Source organism: Phoenix dactylifera, unplaced genomic scaffold (genome assembly GCF_009389715.1).
Source record: "Phoenix dactylifera cultivar Barhee BC4 unplaced genomic scaffold, palm_55x_up_171113_PBpolish2nd_filt_p 000309F, whole genome shotgun sequence".
NCBI lineage: Eukaryota > Viridiplantae > Streptophyta > Magnoliopsida > Arecales > Arecaceae > Phoenix > Phoenix dactylifera.
Genome location: NW_024067781.1, coordinates 582,816 through 606,142, shown reverse-complemented (window position 1 = coordinate 606,142; position 23,327 = coordinate 582,816). Strand labels below are relative to the sequence as shown.

At 35.6% G+C, this 23,327-nt stretch overlaps 1 protein-coding gene across 1 annotated transcript in view; it reads left to right on the top strand.

Annotated features, from left to right (window-relative positions):
* Positions 1-23,327, top strand: part of LOC103716598 (NPC intracellular cholesterol transporter 1-like) — a 244,943-nt gene that overhangs the window by 3,458 nt on the left and 218,158 nt on the right. The window contains exons 2-7 of the mRNA XM_039118113.1: positions 245-331; positions 627-777; positions 1,375-1,622; positions 1,688-1,741; positions 10,753-10,941; positions 20,895-20,944. Coding sequence (XP_038974041.1) covers positions 245-331; positions 627-777; positions 1,375-1,622; positions 1,688-1,741; positions 10,753-10,941; positions 20,895-20,944 — 779 coding nt within the window. The remainder of the gene's footprint in view (positions 1-244; positions 332-626; positions 778-1,374; positions 1,623-1,687; positions 1,742-10,752; positions 10,942-20,894; positions 20,945-23,327) is intronic.

The window sequence follows — 23,327 nt, the reverse complement described above, 5'->3', positions numbered from 1 at the left end:
ATAAGAATTCGACTTCTCAGAGGATAAATATTGTTGGGTTGATTTTAGTCCATCACCTAGGATTATCCGCAACCTTTCGGTTTGAACTAATTTGGGGTTACTGCTTAATTGCAAGTTCCGTCCATTGCTTATATTACTTATATAGTTGTCTTTTGTTGTTTTTGAATACTTTGATCCTCTTTTTTCTTTTTGCTGTTATTTTTTGTGTAATACCCACTTATTTTTCATGCGATATCTTTTGCAGGCAATTCCTTTTCTTGTGGGATGCCCAGCATGCTTGAGGAACTTTTTAAATCAAAGCCTTTTCATCAACGTGACTTCTGTGATGAAGGTCCTTTTTCTTTATACCCATAGTTTATTTGTAGACAAGGATTTAAGGTTATGGCTTCCTAGTAGATAAACTACTTAATAGTTAACATCTGATTGTTCTTTGTGATAATTTATTGTTCCAGTTCATGATGTTAAAGATTGGGTTCGCACTGTTTTTCCTCCCCTCACCCGCTTCTTTTTGAAGTGAATGGCATTTATATATGGAATAAATATTGGATTATGATTAAATTATAAATAACTGCCTACGATGTATAGTCATATATATACTTTTAAATTGCATTCTTATGTGGTTGCAGGTCAATGACAGTTTGACCGTTGATGGCATAGATTTTTATGTAACTAGTCAGTATGTAGAGGAGTTATTTAATTCATGCAAGGATGTGAAATTTGGGACTATGAACACTCGTGCAATGGATTTTGTTGGTGCAGGTGCTCAAAATTACAAAGGTGAGAAGTGCCAAGGTTTTATGTCTAACTCATGCATGGTTGCAAGTAGGACCTAAAGTTCATCTATCTTTGTAATTGCCTTGTCTATCATGCCGAATGAACTAAGCAGAGTAAGAGAAGAAAAAGTATGGATGCCCTTTGGCCTAGGGATATTTTTCATATGACAGCGACATAATTTAATGAGGGAAATAAATTTTTTAACTTTGAACATGTTGGTTTAAATTGTCTATCAATTATTGCTAATGCTTACATAACGTAAAAATGATCATATTACTGTTCTCATTGTTGAGTTGAACCAGTAAGTTGTTGAAGATTTCCCTTGTACCTATTCTCTTCGGATGTTCTCTCTTGGTCCTGCATTATTTTATTGTATCAGCATGTGCTATTTACGGTGCTGTGTTATAACTTTGATCTCAAGTCATGCCATCATTGCATTGGTATCTTGATTTATGCCCTTACATTTAGCTGGATAAACAATTTCTAAACCTGGGAAGTTGTTATCTTCACTAGCTTCTTTGTTATGTTCAACTGGCGGAATTGTAAATCTTGCTTCTATTTATGGTTGGTTTAACCTTATGCTTCTGATTGCTTTTCCAGAGTGGCTTGCATTTGTTGGTCATCAAGCAAATCCCAATGAACCTGGTTCACCATATGCAATAGCCTTTCGAACAAATCTTAATGATTCAGTCAGGATGAAGCCTATGAATGTTACAGTTTATTCATGTGGTGACCCTTCTCTTGGCTGTTCATGTGGTGATTGTCCTTCATCTTCTGTATGCTTTGATTCTGCTTCACCTGCTCCTCATGAGAAACAAGCCTGTGCTATTAGAATTGGTTCTTTGAAGGTATAACTTATCTTTCCTCTGTTGCTTTTTGATGTGATAAAATCTGATGACATTTGTTTCCTTAGGTCATTGGGATAATGTGGAACTATCATTCTGTGCAAAGGATAATAGGCAAAGTAGTAAGGTACACCGTCTCAGTACCGGGCCTCCTACTGTGCCACACTATTGCTGTATCAGTATGTTAAGATACGTAGATGGTTCAACATATGGAGTGTTGGTACGCTCCCATACTATGTATTGGTACCGAACTGGTATTGTATGGTATGATGCTCCATATCGTCCGGTTCGGTACGTTATGGCGAATCTTGCAAAGTAGTATATACATGCATATCGTGAACTGAAATAATGCATATCGTGAATTGAAATAATGCATGGATTAATTAATCTTATTATCATCTTTCTTCTTGTAAAAATGGAAGACCTTTTGACATATAGCGGGATCTTATTATTAGGGAAGGAAATTGGTCCCATTTGTATACCCCATCCCCCACCTTGGCGCCCCCCCCCCAACCAATAAAAAAAGGGGGGCAGGAGGGCGGGGGGGGGGGGGGGGGGGGGCTCACCTTGGTTGCACTTGTTATCCAAGTTTTGTATATGATGACATCTGTTTCTTTAAGTCACTGGGATAATATAGAACTATCATTTTGTGCATAGGATAATAGGCAAAGTAGCAAGATATATCGTCTCAGTACCGAGCCTCCTACCATGCCACATTATTGTTGTCGGTATGTTACGGTATGGGGATGGTTCAGCGTACGGAGTGTCGGTATGCCTCCGTACTATGTATTGACACCGAACCGGTACTGTATGGTATGTCCCGTATCGTCCGGTTCGGCACGGTACGGCAAACCTTGCAAAGTAGTGTATACATGCATATCGTGAATTACAATAATGCATGGATTAATTAATATTATTATCATCTTTCTTGTAAAAAGGGAAGACCTTTTGAAATATAGCGAGATCTTATTAGTAAGGAAGGAAATTGGTTCTATTTGTATTCCCCATCCCTCCCTTTGGCGCCCCCTTCCCGCCACCCCCCCCCCCCAAAAAAAAAGGGGGCCCTCACCTTGGTTGCACTTCTTATCCAAGTTTTTGTATTGATCTCAATACCTTTCTACCTCTTTATCTTTGCCTCAATTGTGATCTTGATCCTTCAATTAATCTTGATTTCTGAATCTTGCTCTAGATATATTACAATCCTCATGCAATACATGGGAATGGACTAGAATCCCTAAGAACAGCCACACATGGAGCCTTTGTCCTAAGTGTCAATATTACATGGTGCAGACATGAGAATCATATTTAAATGTATAGTCAAGTGTCTGACTCAGTAAGAGGGAAGAAAAAAAGAAGATATGTGAATGCTTAAGATTGATGTAGGATGGAAGGAGGAGAGGGAAGAAAAGGGAAGAACGGGAGGGAAGAAAAGGGAGGAAGAAGGAGAAGAAGAATCAGAGGTAGGGCCAACTCAATATTCTCAAATCTCAATAATACAGAACTTGGGTTCTTAATTACATATTAGTGGGTATTTATAAATCCAAAATCCTAATAAGAGTCCATGTAGAAATAAAATATTGAAGTCCTCAGAAAACTCTAGTCTTAATAAAAATAGAGTTCCCAATAAAAATAAAATTCTCTTCTTTTCAAATAAAATAAAATTAGCCTAAATAAAATAGAATTTTTCTAATTCCTATATTTACGCGTAATAGTGGTGTGCCTAGATCTCTTATAGAATGATCCGTCAAAGATACTATATTAACAGAATTATTTGTATTTATACCTTTACATATTATTTGTTTAAACATCAATGTCTTTCAGCATATTTGTTTCTTGTCCAAACTTCCCAGTTGACCTAAGGGTATAAGAAAATTAACATTTTTCCAAAGTTGATTCAACACTTACATCCTCGACCAATTTCTAGTGTCAAATTGGAGAGTGAAAACTCATTGTTGGAAGAGTCCAACTGTTGACCAATCGCTGAAAGCTGCAACGAAGGAACTTCATTAGTATCCAAGTTTCTGACATATATCCAATTCATTATGAAGCTGGATGTGTGTGCCTATGTAAGATGTCAAATCACAACCTCAACCATGACTAGATCTTATCATAATGTTGACCTTCTTGTCTAGGATCATACCTTGTTTCGTGAACATGAGGTAATATTTTTTGGCCCAATCTTTTTTTGTAGCTCTTAGTGCAACAAATTCCTTACTAAAGACTTAGATCCACTTCTTCATGAAACTTAAAGAAAAAGTTAATCTTCCAAATCACTTACTTTGGATGTCCAAAAATACATTCTTGATTTTCTATTTCAACAATCTCAATAACTGTAGGTTGATTTATTTCAATTCTTATCTTATTATAGACCGAGTCAAATCCTAGTCTCATTTCTATTGCAGGTTGATTTATCACTTATGCTTTAAGTCATAACTTAAACATTCATTCCAATATACCAGTTATATCCCCAATTCATTTGTTAACTAAGATCCAAATCTAGTGCTACTTCAAAGCTAACTTTGTTTCTTGATCGAACCGGGATCCGTATCGGTCAAGGATCGTCGAACCGGTACCGAGTGCTGTACCGGTCAGCTCCCGATACAGTTTGGTACTAGTTCAGACTGAACCGAACCGGTATTGAACTGGTTAGTGTCGGTTCACGCTTGACCGATACAGATCGGTATCGGTTCGGACCAAACCGGTACCGAACTAGTTGGTGCCGGTTCACGCACCGGCACCCTAATTTTTGTTTTTGGAGTTCTCTCTTTTCGATCTTTTATGAATTTAAGTCTAATCTGATATTTTTTTTGATGCTTTCTGATGTTTCTAGGATTCCAGTTTAAGCTAGATGATGCATCTTATTGCTTTTAAAATGATATAAATCATAAAATGAACAACATAAAATATCTTCAAACCAAGATACAATCAAATTACATACTTTTAAAGTCCAACAGACATACATAATGATATTTAAAATCGAGTCGAGTGGCGATACCTCTCGTAGATATCCAAATCATCAGCATAATCAGAAAGCACATCAACCCATCCCTCTGTCCAAGCGATATTGGAGTCTTATATGTTCATCTCATAAGGAATGTGTGTCGAGTTATAAGCACTTTCGGATCTCTCGCTGAAGTTCTAGCTTTTGAGGTGTTCTTAGTTGATAATACGGCTGTAGAGGGGACCATCCGACTATGCCGGTAGCAAAAATCCGACCCGTGAGATGCTCTGAGGTACGTAGGATAGTAGCCACCGAGTCTGAGTCGAACCGGACGGAACCGGCTAAAAATTACCGGTTTCGGCTGGAATTATTGAGGTTCCGACCCCTATGGGGTGGAACTATTTTCCTATAGCGAACAAACTCGGTATGGGACCGGGTTGGCTCGATTCGGCTTGAACCAAGCCGTACGGCCCGGTTTGATCCGGTTCGGCCTGGTTCGGCAATCCTTGGACTACCGATCGATCGGCGGGCCGGAACTGGCATACCAATTTTTTTAAATGTTTTCTAGTTTGATTAATTGGTAATTGATTTTTTCAACTTTTACAATGATTTTAAGTATAATTTGATATTTTATGATGTTGCTATGATCCTGGTATAACTTAATGATGCATTTTGTTGTTTTAAAGTAATACAAAATTTAAAATGATTAGTAAAATATTGTATGTTACAAGAAGCAATATGAAATATTCTAAAATCAACTAGTGAGGTAAAAAATATAAAATAATTTAATTAATTATATATATATGATACAATAAACATACCGATATCTAAAATCTCATCGAGTGATGATGCCTCTCGTAGATATTCAGATCGTTAGTATAGTTAAGAGGCACCTTAGCCCATCCCTCTAACTAAGCTGCATTGTAGTTTTGTATGTTCATCCTATAAGGAACGTACTCTAGGTTACAAGCACTTTTGGTTCTCTCGCTGAAGTTTTAGCTCTGAGGTGTCCTCTGGCCGATAATACGACTGTAGAGGAGCTCATCCAAATATGTTGGTAGCAAAATCTGACTCGTAAGATGCTCTAGGCTGCGTAGGGTAGCATCTAGACGATGTCTCAAATACACCATATTTATATCCATATTTGTATGGGTTATAAGCTGCATGTGGCTACGGATAGCAGGATCCAATATACAACTCGGAATTTGATACATCTATTTTTTTTGAATTTTATTTTATTTTTTTATTTTTCAATCCAAAAATTATTTAATTTTTAAAATTATATATAATCCTACAATTAAAAATTTTATGTGATCGTGTAGATCATCCATAGATTTACAACATACATAAAATTAAGCCAAAATCAAACATTTTAGTATGATCTCTTCTTATTTTGCAAATTTTAAGATATATTTTGGTATTTTAAAAAAAAGAGAAAATGATTTGACTACTGACTGCATGAATGGATGAATCCCTCCGGTCGACTTGCCAAGGAAGATAATTAGATAGGGAAGAGGAAGCATACCTTATTTACGGTCGGATTCTTCTTCAATCATGCTGGATCAACGATGTCTTTCACCGTGGGGAAGGGGGTTATTCGAATAGGTAGCTTCTCGGGCCTTCCTACCTTTAAACCAGAAGGAAGAGAGAGGGGAGGGGGTTGGTTCAGAACCGATCCGACTTGGTGCCAACCATTTGGTTCGCACCAGTTCCGCATAGAACTGGCTAGTTTGGATCGAGTCCGTGTGGTTCGCGACAGTTCTGGCCGGTTCGCGATCGATTCCAAAAAAAAAGGTGAACCGACCTGGTCCCCACCGGGCGGCTCGACCCGATTTGGGCCCGGTTTGGCAAACCTTGTTCTTATTAAAGTTATAATTGAACTATTGGTATAAGTTTCAGTCTATACAATTCTAGATCTTATTTTTTATCATTCTTTGATTGACCAAATGTCTTTTCAAATTGCTTGAAAGTTTATACTAAAGATTCTTTTGCTATCATTTATTACATTATACGAATGTTCACTCAAATTGTGAATAATGGATTTAGGAGCCAAGACAACCAATCATTTTAGGACATGAAATACTAATAGTGTTATACCATTTTTGATTGCTGGAAACCTAACTCACGATATGATTTGGGCCAAGGTCTGCCGAACTAGTTTCGGGATCCGTACCGGTGGCGGGCAGGTCATTCGGTAACTAGTTCGGTACCATACCAATACGTGGTACCCAAAATTCTTTTTTTAAGTTTTTTAAATTTGATTAATTGGTAATCAACATCTATTTTTGTTTAAGTTAATAAAGTTTGATTATTTTCAACTTTTTTCAATGATTTTAAGTATAATTTGATGTTTCTATGATCCGGTATAACCTAAATGATGCATTTTGTTGTTTTAAAATTATTACAAAATATAAAATAATTAATGAGATGTTGTCATGCGACAAAAAGCATGACATTTTCCAAAATCAATTACTAAGGTAGAAAATATAAAATAATATAATCATTACATATATTTAAATTACAATATACATACTGATATTTAAATTTTCGTCGAGTGGAGATGTCTCTCGTACATATCTGGATCATTAGCATAGTCAGGAGGTACATCAGCCTATCCCTCTAACCAAGCAGCATTGTAGTTTTTTTCTTTATGGTTCCATTCCTGCAGGTTTATTAGGTATATCAGTTTATCAATTATTTAAAATAGCAAATTTTGTTACGATTAAGATAATATTTTTTACCTTAGAAAATGCATTAATTTATCTAATACATAGTGCTAATTTTTTATATTTATTTATTTATTTATAATAATTTTTAAATTAAAAAATATGTTTAAATACCATAAATTCAGAAAAATATGTTTTTTACTTCAAAAAATACTTTTGAAATATGTATTATGTACTATTTAATTTTTATGTATTTTTAATTATTTTTAATTAAAAAAATAACTTTTGAATCTAAATTTTTAAAAATTAATTTGATCTCAGATCCATATAGAACCCTATTATGGATGCTACATATATTGTTCAGGCCCATGGGTATGCATCAAAGGCTACTTATTTCTTAATTTTTTTTTAAAATTTAGGCTTAGACTCCTATCTAAATGATCACATCAAAACTTAAATAAATGCACAACAAATTTAGCTAGAGAATAGTTTGCATGGCCCAAATATGCTTCTGATTTATATTTTTTTTGAATTTTATTTTATTATTTACTATTTTATTTTAAAATAAAAAAAATATATTTTTAATTTTTAAAATTATGTGTAATTTAAAAATTAAAAATTTTTATGTGATTTTATAGATCATCTATAGATCTACAACATATCATAAAATTAGGCCAAAACCAAAAATTTTGGCATGATCTCTCCGTATTTTGCAAATTTCAAGGTATTTTTTGACGTCCAAGAAATAAAAAAAATGAGATAGGGGAGAAGAAGCATATCTTATTTAGGGTTGGATCTTCTTTCAATGGTGTTGAATCAACGTGTTTTTTCACTATAGGGAAGGGGGTCTTTGAATAGTTTGGAAAGGCTTCAGAAACTTCGTGAATAGGGTTCGTTTAAAACAAAAGAAGAGGGGAGGAAGGCAGGTTCGGAAACAGTTCTGGTTCGCACCGGTTCTGCACGGAGTTGGCCGGTTCGGACTGAGTTTTTGCGGTTCACGATTGGTTCCAGCTTGTTCCGACTAGTTCCTATCAATTCGGGACCGGTCCGGGGTGTTCCTATCGGTTTGGACCGGTTCCGGCTAGTTTGGAGCCAGCTTCAAAAAAAATAGGTGAATCAAACTTGGTCCCCTACCGGTTCGGCCCGGTTCAACCAACCTTGGATTTGAGGTTCATATAGTTTACTATAAGATTCAATTTGTCTTGATGTGTTAAGGTCAATATTTGTTTGCCACTTTGACCAGTTCGGCCTGGTTCGGCAAACCTTGGATTTGAGGATCATCCAATTTACAATAAGATTCAATTTATCCTGATGTGTTAAGGTCAATATTTGTTTTGATCTGAAAGTTACATGATGACCGACAACTTAGTTAATCTGTCTGCTTTGTTACCAGATCGGCTCTGGTTCTTCATGTTACTCTGATATCTAAAATAATATTTCATAAAAATATAAAATAATATAATTAATTAATATATATATAATACAGTAAACATACCGATTTCTAAAATCTCATCGAGTGATGATGCCTCTCGTAGATATTCGGATCGTTAGCATAGTTAAGAGGCACCTTAGCCCATCCCTCTAACTAAGCTGCATTGTAGTTTTGTATGTTCATCCTATAAGGAGCGTACTCTAGGTTATAAGCACTTTCGGTTCTCTCGCTGAAGTTTTAGCTCTGAGGTGTCCTCTGGCCGATAATACGACTGTAGAGGAGCTCATCCAAATATGTTGGTAGCAAAATCTGACTCGTAAGATGCTCTAGGCTGCGTAGGGTAGCATCTAGACGATGTCTCAAATACACCATATTTATATCCATATTTGTATGGGTTATAAGCTGCATGTGGCTACGGATAGCAGGATCCAATATACAACTCGGAATTTGATACATCTATTTTTTTTTGAATTTTATTTTATTTTTTTATTTTTCAATCCAAAAATTATTTAATTTTTAAAAATTATATATAATCCTACAATTAAAAATTTTTATGTGATCGTGTAGATCATCCATAGATTTACAACATACATAAAATTAAGCCAAAATCAAAAATTTTAGTATGATCTCTTCTTATTTTGCAAATTTTAAGATATATTTTGGTATTTTAAAAAAAGAGAAAATGAGATAGGGAAGAGGAAGCATACCTTATTTACGGTCGGATTCTTCTTCAATCATGCTGAATCAACGTGTCTTTCACCGTGGGGAAGGGGGTTATTCGAATAGGTAGCTTCTCGGGCCTTCCTACCTTTAAACCAGAAGGAAGAGAGAGGGGAGGGGGTTATTCGAATAGGTAGCTTCTCGGTCGGATCCTTGTTACATGATGACTGACAACTTAGTTAATCTGTCTGCTTTGTTACCAGATCGGCTCTGGTGCTTCATGCTTACTCTGATGCTGATCTTCAGGTAATCTTGTTGATTGACATTCCACCATGAGCTTCTATATCATTCTCTAGAGATTCTTATCTATTGGAAGAGCAAGAAGCTAGACATGGCCATCTCCACTGTAGTGCTTAGGCAGTGTATATTGTTCCCTAACTTATGCTGCTGCTGTGTGAGATGGTGATTTGTTTTGTCATCTCTTGCAAATGAGTGTTGCCTTTAGCAATTCTTCTCTCTTATGTCGTTATCGCATTATTGCAATCCATACTGTTGGATAATCTATGTTTTACATAAGTGGACAAAAACATATTTAGGTTGATTGCTGCATTTTGCCGCTAATTTTATCCTTGTACCTTTTACTCATCTCCTATGTTTTTCAAGAAGACCCATACTGCCATGCATTCTAAAGATTTTGTTAGCAAATCCTTGCTCATTGATCTGATGTTAATTTGAGCAGTAGAGTCAAAGATAATTTATACCCAATTATGTATGCCATAAGTTATTTCTATTTCTATTGTCGTCAGAAACAATGCATAGGGGCTTGTTACCATTGTAATTGTGTATATAGATGAGAGTAATTTGCCCCTAAATGTGAGTCCTGCAACATTGTGCAAGCATCTGACTATCTTTCCTCAAATTTTGGACGTGATTCAGTTACCACTGAATCTTACAGTTGATTTCAACAATTTAATGGATCTCTAACTAACAAGGATATAACTAGGTCTTTTGTCAACAATGATGCTACATGGATGATATATTGGTGCAGTCCAACGAGGAAACTAGTCAAGGGTAAATCCACCTCCCATTTTGAGCCTGAAACAGTAGAATTGTTATGCTGTCCACTTGAATGCCTTATCTAAAAATATATAAATTTGATAGTTTTGGAGTGACAAGTCTACATTTTATTCAGTAACACTAAAAACGGTTGGGACAATTAACTTTACACAGTTGACATCTGAAACAATAGGTATTCTTGGGATTTTGTTTGTAAAACCATTTGTAAGTTTACATCTTTCTACCTCATTTTTTTCATATATAATAAATGTTATGATTTTTTTTTTCCAGTAAAAATTCTGTAATTTGTGATTCATTTTAGATTGTCTCATCTGTTGTCCTTTCTGATTTAACACATTTATCTTTTGTTGCTGGCAGGTCAAATGTTTGGATGTTTCATTAGCAATTTTGTATTTTCTCTTAGTTTCTGCTTTTTCAGTATGGTGTTGGTTACACAGAAAACAAGAAAGAACAGGTCCTTCTAGAACAAAAACTTTGGTGAATGTTATGGGTGAAAATGAGCTCCTTTCTGTTAATAAGCAGGAAATTTCTACTCAGGTTACTCAGGTGCATATTAATTTATATTGTAATTTTTTGTATGTTTTGCTCTCTGATTAAGGTTCGCTGTCTCGCTTCCAGACCCCATACCATCCTATTATAGTGTTGTTCGTACCAGTTTGGTTCGAGACTATGTACCATTTTGGTACCAATACAGTACGGTACCGATCAGTACGATGAACCTTGCTCTTTTTTATCCAACGATCATAGTGCTGTTATTGTTATCATTTTTTTCTCTTTTTTGCGTTTTAGACGGTATGCTATTTTGTACCTGGAAGTGTTATCAGCTTATCTCCTTGCCCAGTAAAATATTCAGATTTCAAGTGATTGCGTTTTCCCTTTTTCGTCTTGTTGCATTTGTGCTTTAAAATCTTTCATTTATTTTTCTTAAGAATTTGTAAAATTGCTCGTTGACTAAAAATTTAATTCTTTATAATCGTAATGATAATATTGATAGCCTTATCTAGCTTGTTCTAATGTTTACTCTGCATTGCCTTCTTTAGTTTTTATCTTTTTTTTTTTGGTTCTGCAACAAATTTATCTTATTAAATGTTGGAGTCAATGCCTCCAGAGTAACCAGACTTGACTTGGTTCCTTTCACGTCAAAATTTTAGACCTATACTAAACCCCTTGGCTAATAGGGTTGGGTTTGGTCAGGTTCTTGGAAATTTTTTTGTGACCCATCTGGTCATTCATATTGGGGCAAGTCATGCATGACCCAAACCCAACATATGGTATTCAGGTTCAGCTTCGATGCAAGATAAAAGAAGAGCACACTATTCATTCTATTTAGAAGGAAAATTAATAGTGATGGGATAACCAGTGGATAGAACTAAGAAAGGATGTTGGTGTGAAATGCTTCCACTAGTGTTGTTAACAAGGATGCAGTTCAAGCATAACTGAGCCATCAACCTATAAATAATATAGCCTCAATATCTAAACTCCAAAGTCCAAACCAAGACATGGCAACGGGATGTGATAGAAAGGTTAGGTATTTTAAAGTCCCAACACATGGCAACATGATACATGATAGAAACGTTAGGTGTTTTGAAGTCATGGTTCTTTAGCTTGAGTAGGATTGGACCATGCCCGGTCAGGCTAGTTCATCCAATTTTTGACCTATTTTATACATGGCTAGGATTAGAGAAAAGGAGCAACCCATAGCCAAACTGATAATGGAAAAAGCCATTTTTCAAATCTGATCAAAATATTGGGTTCAAGGTCCGCCGTACCGGTACCGGTCGGCGTACCGGTGGCGTACCGGTCCCGTACCGGTGGTGTACCGGTCCGAACCGGTGGCGTACCGGTCCGAACTGTTTCTCCGGTTCTTCAACAATAAACTACCGGTACCGGAGGATTCCACGCTGATCCGGTACCGGTCCAGGCCGGACCGGTACGGCAGACCATGATTGGGTTCAATCATGCCTAAGTGTGGACTAGGTTGGATCATAGGTTGTCCCGACCTGTTTGTGAAACTGAAACATTGTATTGTTTTTTTGAGGATCTTGATGTTAGAATTGACTCGCCACCCATTCATGTCGAACTATTAGGTGGATGTAAAATCCAAAGATATGGAAAACCTATGCGAACTACTATGCTAGGATGTTCAATGTGTGAACCGCTTAAGTCACATGGAATGATTTGCATATGTTAACAAATGAAGAGGTAAAATAAAAGGAAAAATAACTCTTCGATCTCTTTCATCTTATGGGCACCATTTCCATTTCTCACCAGATCTTATATTTTCCTTCAACCATCACCACGGTGGTTGATGCTGGAGAAGTTTAATCTCCATCTCTTCTATACTCGTGTCTCGTGGTAGCCCGATGAGGAGGCCACACCTAGAGATCTTGTTGTAGCCATCATTTTATTGTGGTAAACGCTAGAGCATACCATGCCATGGAAAGGAGAAGAACTTGGTGAAGATGAGGCACGACAAGAGGCATAACAGGCTCCATTGTAAGAAAAATTGAAGCAAGGTTGATGAGAGGGCGGCGGCGGCGAGGCATTAGAGGCAATGGAGGCAATATTGGAATGGAGAGGCATCATAGAGAACGGTGGGTGGCCTCTGTAATCCGTAATTTTACAAGACAACAAGGTGTTGAAGGGGGCTAGGTTATTTTAAGTTAGAAACATGGTTTGACCGCTAATTAGTGTTCAACTATGACTCAAGCGTCAAAATGGTTTGGATCGGGTTATTGGGTTCTGGTTATAATTCAAACGATGGAGACATTGGCATGTTCTCTTGTTATAATTAACATTCATATGTCAAAAGGGTTACCTGAATCAAAGAGTTGGAATGGGAATTGGAGACTGGAAAATAAGGGACCATTCCTGTTTCATTTTATGCACACAAAATGTAGGACTGACGGGAAAAGAAAGGAATGGTAGTTCCCCATTTTGATATCTTAAGTTTGTTTTACTTACAATAGAAGTAATTGTACATTAATTTTTTATTATACCTTGGACTACGGAATAGCACCAAATTAAAATGACAACCAATATAATGGTTTTGGATGCCTTCTATTATAAATTTCCATTTTGTTAGTTTCATATTAGTTTATTTGACATTTTATTGTTTTATTTGAGTTAATTATCCTTTTGGTCCTCCAAGTTTAGTTCGTGTTGCCCAAGGTGACAACCCAAGAGGGGGTGAATTGGGTTTTTCTGAATTTTTGGTGTTTTAAATGTTTTCTTAGTTAAGTGCGGTGGAAGCTTTCTTAAGTTACTTGTGTGAACTTATCCTAGAGCAAGAATCAAATATAAAGCAAGAATAAATACAAGAACAAGCACAACACAAACAAGACAATGTATAGTGGTTCGGTACACCTCAAGCACCTACGTCCACTCCCCAAGCCTTTTCTTGGGAATTCACTATAATCCCTCGGATTACAGTTGGATTGTTTTCCGGGATCACAATCCAAAACCTTTACAATTTGGTTTTTCGGGATCACCAACAACCTACACCATTGGTTTTACGGGCGCACCAACAAACCTATACCGTTGGTTTTACGGGCTCACCAACAAATCTATGCCGTTGGTTTTACGGGCTCACCAACAAACCTATAATGTTGGTTTTACGGGCTCACCAACAAACCTTACGACAAGAATAAAGAACAAGGATCTAAAGCTCCTAAATGAGCAAATAAAACAATTATAAGCTACAGAGAAGAGTTTAGAATATAGTTATCGCTTTAATAAGGCTCTTCTCTTCTTTGTCAAGATTGCTTCACTGTTCAAGGATTGGTGGAGCTCTTAATGTCTCTTGGAATCTGCTCAACCACTTTCTTTTGGCTCTTGAATGAAGCAATTGAATGAAGCAAGGGTTTTCTCTTGAATGGACTTGATGATTTTCCAAAGCTTGCTTCCTCTGATGAATACTCCCTCTTAAATACTTCTCCAACCTCCAAATAGTCCCGGACCGTTGGATTGAAGAAACTAGCCGTTTATAGCCGTTGGGAGTCCAAAAAGCACTTCTGCACAACTAGCCGTTATGCTTCTGCCCGTGCTTGGGTCGACCCAAACTTTCCTGGGGTCGACTCAAACCACTGTTCATCAGACTTGGGGTCGACCCAACTTTCACTGGGGTCGACTCATCCTACATTGGGGTCGGCCCTCTTAGGAAACACAGAACCTTATATTTCAGCCGTTTTTCACTAGGGTCGACTCAACTCTTTTTGGGGTCGACTCAAGGTTGGGTCGACTCAAGTTCCATTGGGGTCGACCCTCTCAGGGATTCCAGAGACTTGTTTTCTTGAGGCTTGAAGATGGGGTCGACTCAACTTTCACTTGGGTCGATCCAAGTACTGTTCATCCGTGCCATAAGTGCTAGAATGTGCCAGAATATTTCTAAAACGTGCCAGGGTCGACCCCATCTCTTCTAGGGTCGACTCCTACTCTGTGCCAAGTGTTCCAAAGGCGTGCCACTTCGTTCCAAGGTGTGCCAATGTATCGGGGTCGACTCCAAACTAATTGGGGTCGACTCTAACCATGTTTTTCTGCACTTTGAAGGTTAATTATGCACATTGAAACAACAATATGATATTCCAAGCAAATTACGATGTATGGCACAATAGAGTTTCATACCCTTAACAGTGGAAATTACCGAATTGCCCTTTTAGGTATTTTTAACGTGAAACTTTGCCAAAATGGATTCTTGAGCTTTTTACCATTCTCCATTACAAATTATATCTCGTTATCAATTCTTGAGAGTGGTTTTGACCATTTATTCTTAATGTATCGTGAATGTATCGAGGGTGTGTCATTTATCAATGATGTATCGAATATTTCTTCCTTACTCACTTATGTACTGGATTAATTGAGTTAATAGCATTAGCACTTCCATATGGCCTCAATGGCTTTGTAAGCATCAAAATAACACTAGGATCCTCAATCTCTCCCTTTTGATGATTACAAAACATAGAGTATATGCAAATTGATATTCATGTGAGAAGTAAGGTTTAATGTATAGGAAATGCTTTTGGTGTAAAAGTTTCAAATAGTCCAATTTAGAGAATGTATCAATGAACCAAAAGCTCCCCCTATCTTATCCAAGTAGAATGCCCAATGAATTTTAGCTTTGCTCCCCCTTAAAGCAAGAGTTTCAAGCTATGTATCGAGGCAAGGAAAATCTCTATGATTATGTGCCAGATTCAGATTTTCTCTTTGTCAAATGTCTCCCCTTAAGTGTATAATACATGTCTCCCCCGTAAGTATACAATATATACCTTTTATATTTTTTTCCTTATACAGTCTTTGTTTATAGAATTATCTTTCTTATAGAATTTGCTTCTAGTTTCGCTCTTATACTTTCTCCCCCTTTTTGTCATCATCAAAAAGAATGAATAGCAATGGATAGTATTGTAATGACACAACGATCATGAGTAAAGAAAAAATGTATTTCATCATCTTTGCCAAAAGTATAATATTCTAGAGAAGAAATGCAGACAATAATAAAGAGTAGATACTGGTCAAAACAAATACAAAATCTAGAAGACACTAATCATAATGAACGTGCTTCATTATGAGCATATACTCAGATATTTTTCTCCTTTTTGACAACATAAAAAAGATTGCAAAATAATGAAATATTAAGCACAAGATAATATTTCATTCATTGCATGCCAAATTATTGCAAGAATATGAATTATGTGACTCAAGACAATACTGTTAAGGCAAGATAATGAGCATAGGTCAGAGCCAATTAATATAGTTTTAAAATTATGATTGGATCGAATCAAAATCAAGGATGAAAAGTTTGGCTTTAAAAATGAGACATTTAAGATGTGAGCCAGAAAAATCTCTAAATATAGATTCTAAAGATAGTTGTTAAATTAAGTGTAAATAGAATTTTTTTTTAAGTTATTTCAAGGAGTATCGAGAATGATATTCAATGAAAGCACGAATGAAAATCCAACCTCTTTTTTTTTTAAAAAAGATCTTTAATAGCATATGAAAGTTTTTTCATAATTTTTTTTATTATATTAAGTATATAGCAATATGAGAGCAATCTAATTAATTTTCAGAGGATAGTATAAAAACAGATAAAGATCAAAACTTATATACTCGAAAAACATAAGATCATGTTAAATCATTAATTCTTAATAACTTAAAAAAATAATTGGGGCACAAATATCAAAACATGAATTTCATGCAATTTATGATACATCTTAGAGCATATATAAAATCCAAAGTTTTGAAAGTTCTTTTAGAGCTCTTTTAAAGACTTTTTTTTACTCCTTTAAAGATATAGCATCAAAATCAATTAAAATAAATTGGTTCAGGATTGAAATACCAAAGTGCAACCCAATAAGAACTCATAAGTAGATTCCAAGATAAATTTCGATACTAAGACAAATGGAGTCATTTTCAATTAATTTTCAGAAACAAATGATTTACCGTTGAATATAGATGGAAATACAACTTTCAAAAGATATTCAATGAAGCACAAAGTTTAATACAACTTTACATTTAGTATCTTTCTCTCATCTTTAGTTGTGAATTTACACGATTAAGTTCTATATGATCTCTTCCTCTGAAATTTTCTTTCTCCCCCTTAATTAATCATTCCATTTGAGAGTTTAGAGTTTGAAGATAATTTTTAATAAAAAAATTGAGTATTTAAAGCTCCCCCTCAAAAGATGTATTTTTCTTCAAACTCTCTTTTCTTTTATGAATTTCAGATTTTAATGTGAAGCGTGAATAAAACTGAAATTCTATAATATCAAGAATGTAGAGTGATCCAAAATTTTTCAAGATATATAGCAATCACTCTTTTTAATCTTTCAGGAGCAAATTATGTTTCCTCTTAATTTTTTTGAATATGTATGGAAATATTAATCAGAAAATAATTCTTTTGAAGCTCAAATTTCTTTCAAAAGTAATTACATTTTCTTTCCTATAAGAATTATTGGAGTGAGTTGAAATATTTTAAGCTTTAGGATCATTAACTCTCTTCTTAAGAATAGCTTTTCTTTTTAATGATAGAAGCATTTAATTATGCAGGAGTGTATATTCAAAATATTAATTTCTTAGTCATAGTTTTTCAGCAATGTATATATGAAGCACGATAAATCTTTTTAATATCAAAATAACATCATATATTTAGAAACATTTGTTCGCAATCAAGATCATTGAAGAACACATCATTTAGACCAATTTCAGCACACTTATAAGACAAAAAATGATATGTTTCAGATGCGTATCGGAGTAAACAATCAAGGTATCAAAATTAATTCTATTTTTCTTAGGCTGTAGTTTTTATCTAAGAATCATAGTAAATTATTCTCCAGCATGATGCAATCTTTGAAGCATATAATGAAAATTACAAAAATGCAAAGATATAAGCATTTTATATGGAGTTTAAACTTTTATACTAGGTCATATTCTGAATTTCATAAGAATTTTCAAGAAGGCTTTCAAAATTTATAATTTGAGATATGTATCTTCTACATTGTAGCTCATTTTAAAAGATAGAAAACCCAATTCACCCCTCCTCTTGGGTTGTCACCTTGGGCAACAAGTGGTATCAGAGCCTCGTGCTCTAATATTGATTATTAATCTAACGATCAAAGAGACAAAGATCATGACAACTCAGATAGTTTTCTAGAGAGGGACAATTAATTGATAAACCTCCACTATTTAATGGCATAAACTACACACATTGGAAAGCACGCATGCGCATTTTTATTCAAGCACATGATTATGATTTATGGAGTATCATAGTCAATGGTCCACACACAAACACTAATCATAATAAGAAAATGGCTCAGCAAAATGCAAAAGCCATGAATATTTTATATTGTGCATTAGATGATAGTGAACTTAATTGCATATCCTTTTGCACAACTGCTAAGGAAATATGGAATATGCTTGAAGTCAAATATGAATGCACTAACAAATCTGATACAACATGTGTAGAAGAAGAGCAGTATCATATTGCAAATCCATGCTTCGTGGCACATGAAAATGAGATACATGAGGTACATGCTGAAACTGAAAGCGATATTGCATTTGATGAAACTTCATGATGCCTTTACTTTGGTATATCATCTGTTTGTAATAACAATTTGACTTAACTGATGTAAAATCTGGGTACTCTTGATGTCTTTAAGGAGTTTTGAGTTGAGGATTCTGAGTTCTTGGACAGTAACTTTTTGGTATATTAAGCATGACAGCATTGACTGGTTGGTGAGAAAAGATAGAATGGAAGAAAGCAATGATTAAGCGAATGTTGGGGAAAGTTTGTTGTTGGAATTCTTTTTCAAATTTCTCTTTCATTCTTGATTTGAGTAGTGCTAGCTATTAATATTATGATTTTCACTTAAACACCGATACATTTGGATAACCTTCATGTGTTTGAGCAGTTTCCTCTTTGGGGAGATCGGGAAGGAAGAAGGCCCATTGTGGGCCGTGAGCACTTTGATGGGCCGCTGGGCCCAGTCCACTGCAGGCCCAACTTGGGCTTAGTCCGCTGCAGGCCCAACTTGGGCCCAGTCCGGTTGGGCCCAGTTGGGCAGTACCCTTGTGGGCCCAACTTGGGCCCAGTTCAGATCCGAGCCCGGAACCCGAACCCGAAACCCGAACCCATTTGGCCAATAAATGAAATTTTGCAGTTAAGCCCTTGGCAGTATATTATTTCACAAAAGGGTCTTCTGTAATTTGTATTTGATCCCTATAGAAAAGATTTATTATATAATGGTCCCCAACATATTTATTTAGTCCACTCAAGCTTTATAGAATAGTACCCTGAAATTAAGTATTAGTCCCTGCAATAAATTTTATTGCATAAATGAACCAATTAGAAGCCAACCTTGGGGGCTCTATTTAGCTGGGTCTATGTGGGCCCATTGGACCGTGCCCGATATGGGCCCTATCGGGCCATGCCCATTATGGGCCAACTCTAGGCCCTGTTGGGCCGTGTCCAATAGTATTATTTTTGGATTTTGCAAAGTTCTGATATTAACAAGGAATTAATTAAATTTAAACAGGTGAACCTGATCCGCCTATCTGAAGTAGGGATTAAGCGAGAAGAAGTAACTTAATACTTCAAGTGTAATTTCCAAATTATTTGATAAATAGATTAAATTTTGATGAATGTTTTGTATTCTGTAAAATGGTCAGGCATGTTAAATTTTATTTAAAAATTATGTTGTATGCTCTGAAATCCGTAAACTATGATTGGGAAATTTATGAAATCTGTCTTATATATATGTATTCTCAGCATGGCTATGATCTGTTCTGTTCTGTTCTGGCCCCGCCAATGGAGATTATACGTTGGACCTGTCGACTTGTAATCTGTGAGGAACCGGTTTCGACACCGCGCCACCGGTGATTAGAATAGTGGTTTCTGGACACCTTTTCCACCGGTGACTAACAATAGTGGTTTCTGGCACTCTGTGCAACCCATGCCACTGGGTTACGTGGCCGTAGCCTATCATGTTGAGATTCTGGTATCTGAGTTTTTGGAAAAATGATAATAAGTTTTGAAAACAGTAAAACGATGTTATTTATGATTTATTCCAGTCATTATCCTGTGTTTTGATCTGATATGCTCTGACCCCACTTTGGGGTATTTTGTTGCTTACTGGGCTAGTGTAGCTCATTATTTTATTTTCTCTGTTTTTCAGATCCAGAGGCTTGATCGCACGGGATTGGGGAGTGCGTTAGATTTTTCGATGATTTCTTCGATTGGGCATTTTAGTTAAATTAGTTTGGACATTTGAACTATGTTGGCATATGCTATTTTGAAATTTTGTAAGACCGCTTTTGAACAATTTAAATAATTATGTCATCTTTGAATAGCTGTATCTGCTTTGATATGATCTGCTGCCTTGCGCGCCCGTGCGGCCCGCCGTGCGGGCGTGCGGCGTCTGCCGCACCTCGGGCTCGGGGCGTGACAATAAAAGTTGGCTTTTTTAGTTATTTTTTTTGCCGCATAAAGTCCTATTCCCACCTTCATGTGGAATTGATTATGTTAGGCAATCATTTTTTGATGGTTCAGTCTTGGAACAAACCTCATCTGTTTACTGTAGGAATTTATATCAATGAACATAGTCCACAAGTCATGGCACCTTTATTAGATGGTTTGTTGTGACAAAAAAGTGTTGCCCATACAAACTGGTTAGTGCTGATATAAAGGTTGTTCAAGGTGGTAATGTCGTTATTTATTCTCAAAATTAAAGGCTGCGACTCTATTTGGAAATGAAAATTCTGTGATCGATGCCTACTTTTAATTTGTCATCTTACCTTTGCTGATTTAAAATGGAGGAAGAGTCGTCCTGGGGGAGGGGTGAGTTGGGTTGGGGTTAATTGATGTCCAGGTGCAACATCCGAGACAAATCTTACATAATGTTATCTCTCTGTAGTTTTCAGAAAATGTTTTTGCTTGTACATAATTTAAATTTGCTTTGAGCATTCTGTCAACTCTTTTTGAAGTTGCAATCTCGTATTTGAATGTGCAGATCACTCTTGTGCCTCCAACAGGTGCTCAGCAGTCCAATGCTACAACAGTGTAAGGGCATTCTCTTGACAGATCATGATTTATAATGTCCATTTGGGTAAACAAATTTTAAATGTAGGCCTTCAGCTATTGTTTCATTTGATAGGTCTGCTTCAGGTTACAAATTCTAATTTTTACATTATATCTGGCTACATATCTGGCATGAGCAAAATGTTCTTATGTTTCCATTGCTTGGTGTTAGTTGCGATATGCAATAGTTTCATTCTTTCTTTCTTTTTATTTTTTGTTGATGTTTAGACTTTACTTCTTAGCTAGAGAAAGAGTGGTGAATTATTTCTGAGCAGACAATGACTGATTCCATTGAACCAGGAACATCATTTCTCAAGAAACTAGTAAATCTATCCAATAGAATGCTGAAGGCTATACCAGCCTATAGAAGCACCCGAAAAACTAGTACAATTTTTTTGGCTAGTTCTGGTTCAGGAAGTCCTTTTTTTGTCTGCTTCTGCATCTGGTGCTTCCGACAAATAATTTTGAGTTCAGCATGTTTAGCATGACTAGTTAAATTTGAATGCCTGTTCCATAAAGGGATAAATTCAAGTGAAAGAAACATTTTATATAATGGAAATTTAAGTGAACTATTTTTTTTGTATTGCAAAGATATAACATTTATATATATATACTTTTTCAACTTCAGTTTTTTGAGGAATCATTAAACTTGGTAATTTTGAAGCTTTGCCTACTGAATTCAAATTTTTTCCTTCATCTTTTAGTACAACTCAGAAGCAAAATTAATTTCCTCATATTTTTGAGATTAAGTGGATATTTAGTCAAAATGCATGTAGTTATTGAGCATTATATTTTGTTTAATATTATTTTTGAGAAATCTTTTGTACATAGTTGTTCATGTAGTCTTTATAAACTACAATAGCGGCCTTTTTGTAGTCCACAGCCTGTCAAGTGTCATGTATTTTTTTTTAATCTTTCCCTTTTTTTTTACTCAATAATAAACGGAAAAACTGTTGAAAATATCTTACAGCCTATGTACTAAACTAGATAAAGAAATGCCCTCTATCTAGTATGATATTAAAGACCAAAATCTAACATAAAAAAGCATCTGATTAGCTTCCATCATATAGAAAAAGGTATTTTTAAAGTCAAGCTGATAGATTAGTTATCTGGCAGTGTAAGAAAATGTCCTTACTGCCATGTTTTTGAGTGAGCCAGAGGCCACAAAGCAAGACTTCTAATGCATTTGAGCTATCCAATGATTCTTATTGTTCTAGATCCAAATTGAACATATAGGGATTTTCATTGATTGAAGGAGGGCAGGTTCTGCTGAAGTGACAGTGATCTAAGATTTCTTACATTTGACTGGCCAAAGATCATAGATTTGCCTTAGAAGCTTGACTAGTCCCACTTTTGTTGGTAGTCTTGTAATATCTGTTAGAAAAGAATCCCTCAAGGTAGTAAACATCTAAACTTTTGTAACGAGATATGAGATAAGTAAGACACAATGATGAAAAAAGAAAAAGATTTGATGCAGACATGGGGTCTGGCCACAATAACTAATAGTAATCATCATTCATTTACATAGGCACTTTTTAGCTCCTTTGTCACATCCAAAACTACAAGTTCCATTGCCTTTCTTGAATCTGATCGTTTATGATAATCACTGTCCATTTTCTTTCAGAAATTCAATATTCTATTTTTGCATTTGAAACATTTTATCATTTTCCTTCAGAAAGATATATGCAGAAGGGTATTGTTCCATGTATGGTATTTGTGGACGCCGCGGTGATGGAAAGGTTTTGAACTGTCCTTATAATGTCCCTTCTATGAAGGTACTTGGTAACACATTGTGGTTATCATTTTATATTTGTATGCAAGATTATAGTTATATTTGTGCTGCTAAGTTATCATTTTGACATGAATATCTGGAAAGGAAAACAAATTAACGGTCTTCTTTTTCTTTCTATAAAAAAAAGGTGGGTGGGCTGGTGTTACTGCATGTGTGTTCAACCTTTTCTTCCTAAATTATTAGGTCTTAATGTATCTGTAACCTTGAGTAGTATAAAGTTAAACTGTGATTGGACTCTTGATCTGTAAAATGTTTTCTTTTTTCCTTCTCAGCCAGATGAGTTGTTGTCCTTGAAGATCCAGAGTTTGTGTCCAACAATCACTGGCAATGTCTGCTGCACTGCAGATCAGTTTAGCAAGTTGTAGAATCAATGAATGTTAGAGAACTAGAACTACTTAGGTCAAGGTATAGCATTCTTCAAATCATGTTCTGGTGGAATTGCATCTTATTTCAGGACATCAAACTGCTAAAATAGTAAAAACGTTAAGTCATAAAAGATCATAGGGTTTTTGCATATATTCCTTCTAAATATGCAAAATTGCATGAATACCCTCGTAAAACTACTATTTGCAT